This window comes from Polyodon spathula, chromosome 1 (genome assembly GCF_017654505.1).
Source record: "Polyodon spathula isolate WHYD16114869_AA chromosome 1, ASM1765450v1, whole genome shotgun sequence".
Taxonomy (NCBI): Eukaryota; Metazoa; Chordata; class Actinopteri; order Acipenseriformes; family Polyodontidae; genus Polyodon; species Polyodon spathula.
Window position 1 is genome coordinate 88,407,498 of NC_054534.1, and position 12,763 is coordinate 88,420,260.

General features: G+C 35.4%; 1 protein-coding gene across 3 annotated transcripts in view; it reads left to right on the plus strand.

Annotated features, from left to right (window-relative positions):
• The first annotated feature begins 427 nt into the window (after positions 1–427).
• The window catches only part of LOC121323821 (protocadherin-7-like), a 181,946-nt gene continuing 169,610 nt past the window's right edge, over positions 428–12,763 (plus strand). For all 3 annotated transcript variants that reach the window (XM_041265078.1, XM_041265085.1, XM_041265094.1), the window contains exon 1: positions 428–3,832. In XM_041265078.1, coding sequence (XP_041121012.1) covers positions 740–3,832 — 3,093 coding nt within the window. In that variant the 5' untranslated portion in view covers positions 428–739. The remainder of the gene's footprint in view (positions 3,833–12,763) is intronic.

The window sequence follows — 12,763 nt, forward strand, 5'->3', positions numbered from 1 at the left end:
TGATTACATTTTAGAGAAACATTTTTACATTTGCATTATTGGAGGAAAATACACCTCATCACTTGGGTATTTGTGTATTCAGCTACAAGGTGAGAAGACGAACTGTTTTTGTAAAGTGTCAGTAGTTTGGAATGAATATGATTTGGTTCTGCAAGAGGGAACTGCAAATTAAGTGTAGACTGCCATACGAGACTGGGATATAAAACAGAAGCAAGCATTTGGAGGTGCATTAGTTTTTGTGTTTGTTGTGTCTACAACCCAGAGGACTTGGATAAAGTAGAATTGGTGGATGAATAGGACATGCTTTGCTTGTGAAAATTTGTTTTACACGCCGACTCAAGTAAAAAGATCTCGCAGCTCCAAGAACAGGACTCACGAAAGAACCTACGATTGCAAATTGCAAGGTTGGTAAAAAAAAAAAAAAAAAAAAAAAAAAAAAAAAAAAAGTGCTTTGTAACAACGTTAACGAAAAATGAATAATCTTGAGCTGACATGCTATTATTTTTGATAAAGTGTAAATCATCTGAAACGCTGTAAGAAGACGCATGGGTTTAAAGTCGCAGGCATTCTAAATCGCTCTTGAGAAAAAAAATAAAATAAAAAGACTACATAATTAAGTACGAGTGCAGATATAAGTATAACTGATTTGAGAGCATTTATTATCAATATATAAAAAAAAAAAAAAAAAAAAAAACATCAATCAAGACTGAAAACACATACCAAATTATTGTATAAAACCATGAGGACTATTGGCGCAGTGGACTATTTATGCTTCTGGCTGATCATCCTACAGCTCTTGCTGAGTCAGGCATCTGCTAAGCAAGTACTGCGATATCGGCTGGCCGAGGAAGGACCGTCTGATGTTCGGATAGGAAACGTAGCCTCAGACCTGGGAATCGTAGCTGGTTCTGGTGAGGTCACTTTCACTCTGGAATCAGGATCAGATTATTTTAAAATTGACAACATCACAGGGGAGCTGAGCACTAATGAACGAAGAATCGACAGAGAGAAATTAGCACAATGCCAAATGATATTTGATGAAAACGAGTGCTTCGTAGATTTCGAAGTGTCTGTAATAGGTCCGTCTCAAAGCTGGGTTGATCTGTTTGAGGGAAAGGTGATCATTTTAGACATAAATGACAACACTCCGACTTTCCCATCCCCTGTACTAACTTTGTCTGTGGAAGAGAACAGACCTATAGGTACACTGTACTTGCTGCCCACAGCTACTGATAGAGATTTTGGCAGGAATGGAATAGAGAGGTACGAGCTTATACAGGATACTGGGGATACGGGTAGACGATCTTCTGGGGGTCGTACAGACAACGGGGATAGCTATTCAGGAAAAAGAAGGTTTGATGCTGATGGGGTAGGGAGAAGCAGTGTTTTTGAACTGCAAGTTGCTGACACTACTGATGGAGAGAAGCAACCGCAACTGATTATTAAAGGTGCACTGGATAGAGAGCAGAGTGACTCTTATGAACTAACACTTCGTGTCAGAGACGGTGGCGAACCCTCTAGGTCCTCCCAAGCTATCCTCCGGGTTTTGATTTCTGATGTGAATGACAATAGCCCTCGTTTTGATAAAAGCATCTATGAAGCTGACTTAGCAGAGAACAGCTCTCCTGGGACACCTATACTACAGCTAAAAGCCACAGACGCAGATGTTGGGGTAAATGGGCAAATAGAGTATGTATTTGGCGCAGCCACAGAGTCAGTACGCAGGCTGCTTCGACTCGATGAAAATTCAGGCTGGTTAAGTGTTTTGCATCGCATAGATAGAGAAGAAGTAAGTCAGCTACGCTTCACAGTAATGGCAAGGGACAGAGGGCAGCCCCCCAAAAATGATAAAGCCACAGTTGTCTTAAACATCAAAGATGAAAATGATAATGTACCAGTAATAGACATCAGGAAAATTGGCCGAATACCTTTAAAAGATGGGATAGCTAATGTAGCAGAAGATGTGGTAGTAGATACCCCTATAGCTTTAGTACAAGTGTCAGACAGGGATCAAGGGGAAAATGGGGTAGTTACCTGCACAGTGGTTGGGGATGTCCCATTCCAGCTAAAACCTGCAAGTGAAATAGAAGGAGAACAGAATAAAAAAAAATATTTCTTGCACACTTCTGCCCCACTGGACTATGAAGGTACACAGGAATACAATGTTGTCATTGTAGCAGTAGACTCTGGAAGTCCTAGTTTATCCAGCAATAATTCATTGACTGTAAAGGTTGGAGACACCAATGATAACCCACCGATATTTAGTCAAAATGTGGTCGAGGTGGCGTTTGCTGAAAACAATGCACCAGGAGAAAGAGTGGCTACTGTGGCTGCAATAGATGCAGATAGTGGTAAAAATGCTGAGATTGCTTATTCTCTCGACCCCTCTGTATCTGGGATATTTTCTGTAGACCCAGATTCAGGTGACATCACAGTGAATACTGTTTTGGATCGAGAAGAGACTGAAATATATACATTTAAAGTGATTGCCAAAGACAAAGGCATTCCTACTCTCCAGGGATCTGCTACTGTTGTGGTAAAGGTAGCAGACAAAAATGACAATGAGCCCAGATTTATGCAGGATGTTTTCACCTTTTATGTGAAAGAGAATCTACCACCTAACAGCCCCGTTGGGATGGTTACAGTAATGGATGCTGACAAAGATCACAATGCAGAAATGAGCCTCTTCATTGAAGAGGAGGAGGATATTTTTTCCATTGAAAATAGTACTGGAACAATTTATTCCACCATGTCTTTTGATAGGGAGCAAAAGACCACCTACACCTTTAGGGTCAAGGCAGTTGATGGCGGAGATCCACCAAGGACTGCTACAGCGACAGTATCTTTGTTTGTGATGGATGAAAATGACAATCCGCCAACCGTTACCTTCCCTAGTAATAATTCATACACCCTCCTGCCACCATCGAGCAACATGCGAACGATTGTTGCTACAGTATTGGCAACTGATAGGGATACAGGAATTAATGCTGATTTAAACTATAGTCTGGTCGGGGGAAACCCATTTAAACTGTTTGAGATCGACACAGAAAGTGGTGTAATTTCCTTGGTTGGGAAATTAGCTCAAAAGCACTATGGTCTGCATCGACTGGTTGTACAAGTTAATGACAGTGGTCTACCTGCCCAGTCCACAATATCTCTTGTCCATGTATACGTTAATGAGAGTGTGTCCAATGCCACAACTGTGGAAGCCCAAATCTCAAAGAGCCTACACACATCTTTGACACAAGACATTGCAGGTGATCCAAGCAATGATTTAGGGAAGCAAAGACTTAGCATAGCAATTGGTGTGGTAGCTGGCATTATGACTGTAATCCTTATAATACTGGTTGTGGTCATGGCACGATATTGTAGACCAAAGAATAAAAACGGATATGAAGCTGGTAAGAAAGACCATGAAGATTTTTTTACTCCACAGCCGCATGATAAAAATAAAAAGCCTAAAAAGGACAAAAAGAACAAAAAATCAAAGCAAGCTCTGTACAGTAGCATTGTAACCGTTGAAGCTTCAAAACCTAATGGACAGCGATATGACAGTGTCAATGAGAAACTGTCAGACAGCCCAGGCATGGGTCACTATCGATCTGTAAATGGAGGCCCAGGGAGTCCTGACCTGGCAAGACATTACAAATCAAGCTCGCCTCTGCCAACAGTTCAGCTTCACCCACAGTCACCAACTGCTGGGAAAAAGCACCAGGCTGTGCAAGAGCTGCCCCCTGCCAACACTTTTGTAGGAACAGGAGATAATATTTCCATTGGATCTGACCACTGTTCTGAGTACAGCTGTCAAACCAACAACAAGTACAACAAGCAGGTAAGAGATGACATTTCACTCTGTAACCACTAATATGTTTAGATTACTGTAATTAACGACTGTCCTTGATTTATTTCCTGGTCTATTAAGTAGATGTAGTTTAAAATCACAAACCTGCAGTTCTGCAGCTAGTGGTACATGAAATATTGTGCTAGGTTATGACCTGTATTGACCCTAAGACATCTCCACCAGATTGTGAATAAACTGGCTGATTTTCACATACTTTTCTGAGAGTTAAATACTGACCCAGCAGTGCACAGAACCATCACACCGGTACACGGTTGCTTCAGACAGCACTAGGCAATCAAGCATATCCAGCTACATCTGTATTTTAATTATGGTTTAATTTCAGTTTAACCACCAAAGGATTTTTCACACCATGTAAGCAATACAAACAACAAGGATATTAAATGTTTAAATGAATGTCCTCGGAGTGTTTCTAGAATAATGCCAAACTCAGTGAACACATCAAGGTCAATATATTGTAAAGTAAAACCTTGTGTTCTACATTTGCTAAGAATAAAGACTAGCACGGTTGTTTCTTGTGTTTTCTATGGCACTATGATGAATTACACTATGTAACACAATTTTTGTTCCTGGGTAGTAAGTGTTATTTCCTAATTGCTTATGCCTCAAAAGTATAGAAAATGGCTATTATTCCCCACAAACTTTGCTTTAGTGACCAGGACAGTGCTATTTCAAAATATCACTATTTCCAATGGGAAAACGGGCAAATGTGTGTCTTTTCGTTCACATAAAGTCAGAAAAAAACAACATATCAATCCAAATGAACATGTATTTATACTAAAGTAATACAAAAATGACTACTAAAGATTTAGAAGTGAGTAGTTTTTCGAGATTTACTCACGTCTAAATCTTTTGTAGTCATTTTTGTATTACTTTAGTATAAATACATGTTAATTTGGATTCATATGTTGTTTTTTTCTGACTTTATGTGAACGAAAAGACACACATTTGCCCGTTTTCCCATTGGAAATAGTGATATTTTGAAATAGCACTGTCTTGGTCACAAAAGCAAAGTTTGTGGGGAATAATAGCCATTTTCTGTACTTTTGAGGCATAAGCAATTAGGAAATAACACTTACTACCCAGGAACAAAAAAAAAAAAAAAAATGTGTTACACTGTGTTATTAATTATTTAGTTGACTTGGTGTAAGCTAATGCTCTTGAATTTCTGAGTGCGGCCTCCTGTATTTTTTAGTCAGGCAGCTTGTTTTGTGAGCGTAATGCACAGGATGCCGGAATAGATTAGAAAACAATAAAGAATGAAGTATTTCAGTTGGATAGTGCACTGAGTGCAAAAAACAGTTGCCTCTTATGTTGCTTCTGTGGATGTCTCATGAAGTATTGATACCATACTTTTTTTATACAATGTGGTACAGCTTTTGAATTTCTGAAGGCTGTATTTATCTATTTAACTTATTTTTTAATATTACTTATTTGCTTTATGATAAGTCAACACACCTATAAAAATTCAACGAGTAAAATCTAAATGGTGACATGAATGGTGAATCTTCCTAAATATGTAGCATGACTACTATGTCATTTTAGATTATAAATTGCTGGAATCCTAACTTATTGCAATTTCATATTGTACTTTAGTAGAATAATTTGCACTTACTGTAAACTATACTGTATTTAAATCTTGACCTTGCCTTGTAACTCTGTCCTGCCCTGTAAGACCTGTAAGTCACCTTGGATAAAGGCTTCTGCCAAAGAAAAAAATAGATAAATAAATAAATAAATAATACTAATAAATAATGTATTTTATAATCTATTCAGTGCCACTGTGTTTAACTGTGCTACACATCTTGAATAAACTAGCATTGGCTTCAGAATTCTTATGTGAAATGTGTTTGTTTAAAACAGAGTACATCTGCATGTTAAGATGCTATAGCAATGAAATTATCCTTTTGTGAAAAGTGAGTACATTAATATGCTGTATTGTTTCTCCTGACATTTATAAACACTGACAGATCAGATTTTTTGACATGATGGGTAAAACCTTTAAAAAAGCTCAAAGGATATGCTGTTGCATAAGAAAAAAAAGCAACAGAACACTTTATACATAAAAACCTGAGATGTTAAAACTAGCCTTTTGAAATGTGTTTGATCTAAAGTTAATATACAGCATGTATCATCATAGTTTTATGGGTGTATGGTTTTCCTAGTAAAACAAAAAAACAAATCTCATACATTCTTGAATAGGTTCTGTTCTATATTGATTAGTTTCTGTTACTGTATTACCTTTGCAGTACACTATTTGATTAGATATTTGAGTCAATGTACTCTTCACTTACATGTATTATAGATTCCACTTTCCAGTAACCAAGTGATTTAAGGTATCCCGCCCATTCCCACTAACTGCAAGGTTTGATCTTTAATACAGTTGCAGTGGTGGAGGCTAGGGAGCTAATGCACCACTTTATTAATTTTGGTATACTCAGTTCAAGGTTATTGGGCCTCTCAAAGCTAGATTTGTTCTGCACCATTTAAGGTAGATTACCGCAAATAGCAGTCTTTCTCCAAAGATTCCTATAATTATTGGACAATTTATTTGGCTTAATAATGTTATGAAAGCATCCTTTGCTTTTCTAAAAAGGGTTTCTATCATGTCACATACTCAAAAACCTCACCGTATTCAGTGTACAATCTAATTTAAGTAGAATTTCTCAAAATGAATACAAAACTCAAGTAATGTTTCTAAATTGATAATTTTTTTAGAAAATATGTTATATATACTTTTAACTATGCTATGTTGGTCTTTAAGCATCTGGCTTTATTTCCTGTAAACTTGTCAATGGAGAAATCCATGTTGACAGACAACTGCAAGAAATGCTTCCAAATGCTTTAGAATGAATTGTTTAAAATAATCTGTTCTGATGACTTCTGTATATTGTGTTTTATATTTTTAAAACACAGACATGTGTCTAATAAGTCATGCAGATGTATGAGTTTTTTTTTTTTTTTTTTTTTTTTTTTTTAAAGATTCCACCGAACAGAAGGTATGATCCAGTTACAATAGGTAATCTTGAGTGACTGCTCTCAACTTGGCTGTTCAGTTTAATTAATAAGGTGTTGTTTGACTGGGCCAGTTTTCCGTTCATGAAAGTATAAAGAGGTTGAACTGAAGCCGATAGGTTTTCTAATTACAAATTACAAACAACACTCTTCATGTCCAAAAAACTGTTCTCTGGCCCTTATTTAAAGTAATTCAGTAACCCAGGCATGTGATTTGAGTGATGAAAGGTCAATTGTACTGTAAGCTTTACTAGTTTAATGTTACTTCCTTTCCTCTTCTTTAGTTAAGGTTAATAAAATAAGAGGTAGGTATCTAGTCAGTTGAAGGAGTTTTCTGCACAAATTGTATACCTGGTGGTAGTCACTTGAACAGACATTGAGTCACCTGCAACCATGTGCAGAAATACAATATGAAGAGTCACAAGGCAGCTGTTAAAAAGAACACTGATACATGTCACCTGCTATTCCTGTGGCAGCTGTTCATTTTTTAAGCGGTAGTATAGTCCAACACAAGTGGAAAAAGTGCTCCATGTTTTTTTTTTTTTTTTTTTTTTTTTTTTTTTTTAATGATTTTATGAGTTTGTGAACCAAATTGGAATATTGATTACATTTGCCAAAATACAGCCTACTTAAACTGATGTTAGCTAGGTTAGCTTGAATATTGCTTCGACAAGTGAATCTTATTTGTGCCACACTTTGATTATTTTAAAAGCCTTCCTTGCACAGTGCACTTAGTCATTTCTAAACTAATTAAATGTATTTTTCATTTTTAGTTAGTAAGGAAGCCATGTTTTAATTAATACTACTAATTAATCTGTTGAAATAGATGTTGTAATTAATTATTTTACTTTCAGAATTATTTTAACTTTTATAATATGACGAGTGCCCTATTTTAGTTTAATTCACTATTAGTTGTCAGATTGGTCTTTTTTATGACCTGGTGAGCATTTCAGTTTACTTGTACTTAGCCAATTCAAAGGGCATCTTAGAATAAGATAGTCCGTCTATATATATATATACTATATATATATATATATATATATATATATTATATATATTATGTCTATGTATATAATATGCTCTACCAATTAATACCATATCATTATGCATATCACTTTCGTAAGTGAACATAGCATAAGTTGTATCGTATTAGTATGATTATATATAGAATTATTATTATTATTATTATTATTATTATTATAATAATAATAATAATAATAATTAGCAAGCGCTTTTATCCATGTGACTTACAGAGATGTCTCTGATCCCATCAACACGTAGTTGCGACGACGTTAATGAATACAATAGGACCACGGTTTTACATCTCATCTGAAGGATGGAGCACAAGGAGGTTAAGTTACTTGCTCAGGGTCACACACACAGTTAGTCAGTGGTTGATCAGGGATTAGAACCAGGAGCTCCTGGTATCAAGCCCTTTTCTTTAAGCACTGGACCACCAAGCATCCTACATTTAAACAGCTCTACTGTAGTACTGTATAAGAATTAATGTTTGTTGTTTAAGTGTTCTTCATATGACAAAGTAAACGAGCAATGAGTTGCGATACAGAGTGGTGCTCTTATAGACACATATATGTCAGGCTACCATTTATTGCAGTGATTAGGGAACCCCCCCCCCCCCAAACTTAACACAACACTGTTATTGTACTTTTGAAACTTTATAGATGTGAAAATATTAGGTGAAAGACATAAAATATTACCAAAGTTGTATCATAAAAAATAAAAAAAAACACACATGAAACAGTGCACTTCCAGTCACTTTAATAGTCCCACACGTGTGTCTTGTTGGTTATTTTCCACCTATTGTGGTTTAGATATGTTTTGATATCAAATTCAGTATTGTGCTCTATCCTCTATTTTTATATCAATTGTAAATCCTGTTAAACAGGTAGATAAAGTTTTTTTTTTTTTTTTAATCTTCTATTTAATTAATGCAGTACAAGCAGTTTTAATTGGTTTATGTTTATCAAGAAACAGAATTTTGTGAGTTCCATAAATTCTTCAGCAGTGCAAGTGCTCTTAACATTAATGCAAAAAAGTATTTTCTTAGAGAAAATTAACATCTCCAACATCGTACATTTTATTACAAACCCACATCAGTTAATATACTGTTCAAACTGAACATAACAAAATAGGAAATTTATTATTGCAGACATGTTATAATTAAAAATCCTAGGGTTAGACACAAAAGCTATATAGCTGAGATTATTATGATTTGGTATTCACATGTTTTTCTGCTGACAGTTGCTAATTTCACCAAATTTGTTTTTGCTGTGATTCACTGTGCAGCATTAGTGAAACAGCCTCAGTTGCTAAGACCTTGGTGAATTGCATTGGCTAGTAATTTTTTGCATATGCTTGCACAATTTAAATACATTAGTTTCAGTGTGGTGACTTATCTCTGTAATACAGCTACCTGAGCAGCAGTAAATACCCTAGCTCCAAGGAATGGCTTGTCTGAGTGATAAAAAAGAAAGAAAAATAAATTGTTTCTTTCATGAAAATAACCTTTTAATAGAAAATATTTTAGGCAGACGTATTAGTTATGGTAAACAAAGTTATACAAATGCTTATGTCAGTGTGCTATTGGTGAATTTTACAAAATATAACTGCAAAAAGAGTCATTTTCTGTTTCTAATCAGCCTATGTACTATTAAGTAGGCTATTGTTTGGAATCTTCAATCCTACATGAGTACCTTCAAAGGAGGCAAGAAGCATTTAGTTAATTATACTCTGGTCGTGTATTTAAATATCTGTCACACTCATTTAACGGCACTTCCACTTCTTACAATGAATGATATATGTCTGCGTTTACAGGGCAGAATGTCTGTGCAGTAAGAGATTGGCTTATGCTTGTGTACTGGTTACCTTACGTGTTTGTGTCCCCCTCTGGCTCGCTGAGAAGCACCCTTGACGAGGTGAGGCCAGCACTTCCAGGTCTCCAAGGCTGGTAAGCCAGCTTCGCGTGCCCCTAGAGGGATATGCAATTGCAGAGGTTATGGAGGAGAGGATGGAGGAGCAAAATGGGCCCAGGGCTGCGGATAAGTTAAACTAGGGTTTAACTAGCAAGGTGATTGAAGGTAGAGTAAAAAACAAAAACAAAACCTGAACATATGTCTCTCATCAGCAAGAGGATAAGGAAATAAAGGATTGATCAGTTTATGCCAATATACATGGTATAAATATGATTAATGATATTTTGAAGACAATTGATTACATTTAGCCCAACTCTCCCTAAACTTCAAATTAAGTTCAATATTCTGTTGTTTTTTCATATAATGTTTTAAGTGTTTTATTTCACTGAAGCAAGTAAATGTATGCAAAGATTTGCTAATCTCAATATTATGTCAATTCACAAATAATTAAAACAAATATTCAGTAGTTACTGTAAAGTTTGAATGTGTGTGTGTGTGTCTAGTACTATATTTTGGCAAAGGGAACAATTTATCTCTTCTTGTGAGATCTTAATGAGGAAAAAACAGATTCTGGAGCAGACTTACTTCTCAATTTATTTTATTTGAATATGGTAGCACTAAAGCTATTTATTGATAGAAGTAGCTTTATTAGCATACATGTAACTATGTAGAAGAGCTGGCAAGTATGTTTGTTTTGCTATTTCAGCAGCCAAACCTAGACTTTAAATTGTCATTGTTTTTATATTATAGGGGTTGATGGTTGATGCTCCATTTTAAATGGAAATTCACATTTCTTAAAGATTTTTGCATAGGAAATGGAGAAAAGCTTCAAGCTGATGATCACTTGTTTGTGTTTGAAGTACACTTACTTGTGGTGCCACAAAAGGAAGGTATGTATTAGAAGAGAAATGGCAGATATTTATAAATAGGCAAGTGGATATGTGTAATCAGTTGTTAAAACTTCAAGGTCAAACATACAAATTAGGAAGTTAGATATAGTATAGAGAGAAAGTTGCAAACATAGTATTATCTGCACTAAAAAACATGGATATTTTCTATTCTAGCAGTATTAGGTAAGGATAAAGCTCCATCTACGGGTGTTACAATTGTTAGATTTTGCTTGCTCTATGTATTGGCTTGTGATAATGGAATGGTTTATAACTAAACAGCCTGTTTCACCAGTTATATTTAAACCAGTTATATTACGTGTTCTTCAGGTTCAGTACACAACTCTATGATTATTTTGGTAAAGCAATTGTGGGTATATTGTGCAATGCAAATTAACCAATAGTTAACATCTAACATCCTTGACTTAAAATGGCTGCCATGTTGTGGTTATGTGATTGGTTGGCCATCAATAATGCAATAACATAATGCACTACAGTTTGGTTAAATAAATGACACGTTTGGTCTGTCAATTGCAACAGGAGCCTGTCACCAGTCTGAGTTATTTTTATTAAAATTTGTATTAAAATCCAGGTCCTTGAAAAAGAAAATACCAGAACAATTAAATTAAATTATAACTATTAATTAATAAATTAATAAATTAATTATAACTAAGTGTATTACCGTACTAGTATAAAGTCCTCAACTTCATCTCCTCATACACCTGATATGCTATTTAGTTATCAATTAATTATTGTATTCTCTTTTTCTACATGTATTGAATGGCTGAACTATCTCATGGAACATGCTTTGATTGTACAAATGTACATTTGTTTCAACTTCGGCACCTGATGCTTAATATGCTGCTTTTCAAAATTAATCTGATGCATACATCTTTTAATGTTTTAAAACACATTTGCTAATTTTGGTGTATTCAGTTGTCTGTAGGATTAATATCAACATTATTTATATTGCTATTCTCCTACACCTGGGAATAGCACACTGTCATCAATAAATAACAAGAGTATCCTATCTGCAAAATGTGCAGGTTATAAACAAATGCTTATGCATGCCTGGGATTTCACGGCTATTAATTTTGAACTTTTGATTGCAATACTGTTTAACAAGCTTAGATGCTGCCCTTGCACTGGTTTGCTGTGACAGAGACAGCTCCCATAAGACTTCAAGCAGTTACCATAATGCAGCGTTTTATACAGCAGCCAAATGTCAAGGAAAATGGACAACTTGTACCAGACATTAATGCCTGAGCATTGTTCTAAGGAGAATGCACAATTTGTCCAAACGAAACTACCCTTGAAATGGAATTATTACAAGCACATCAAAATTTGTAAAGAAAAGCAGGGCTTTTTACATGTACAATACTGAAATATGATAATATACTGATTAAGATGGGAAGTGTAGGTTATTTAATGAATAAATGGTTTTGGTTTCAGTTAAATGTCGTTTTTAAATAACATTCAAGCATGTTCACACATAATTGGTTAACTGATTTAGCTTTGATATTTTAAAACCACCAATCAACCACCGATGATTGATCCCACCGATGATTGATCCCACCGATGATTGATCCCACTGATGATTGATCCCGCTAATCCGCTAATTGATTTCTGTATACATTTCCTTGCCTGCGTCTACTCCTGGGAGAGGGTAACAGTATGTGTCTGTGAATCAGTCTTTGTTACATGATGTTTTGAAAAATATGGACCCAAGTTCAAAGCATATTTCTTATAATTTGATCTTTTTAAATATATTAGTCAGCATACTGAAGTTTACATGAAAATAGAGATCTTGTTTACATGCATGCATGCTTCTATCTTTTCTTGAATGATGCATCCTCGGGGTTATATGAAAATTATAGTGGATTGAACTAAATTATGCACAAACGTGAAAATGCATGTAAACCATGACATTGACAGTTTCCTGATTTCAATCATCCCTCTAGCCTATTTTAACTCTACAGGCTAGATCTGAATGGCTTTGCCGTGCCTTAGAATAAAGCACAAAGCATAAGTTAGTATTAGCCTTTAGCATGGTTCATTAGAATATGTCC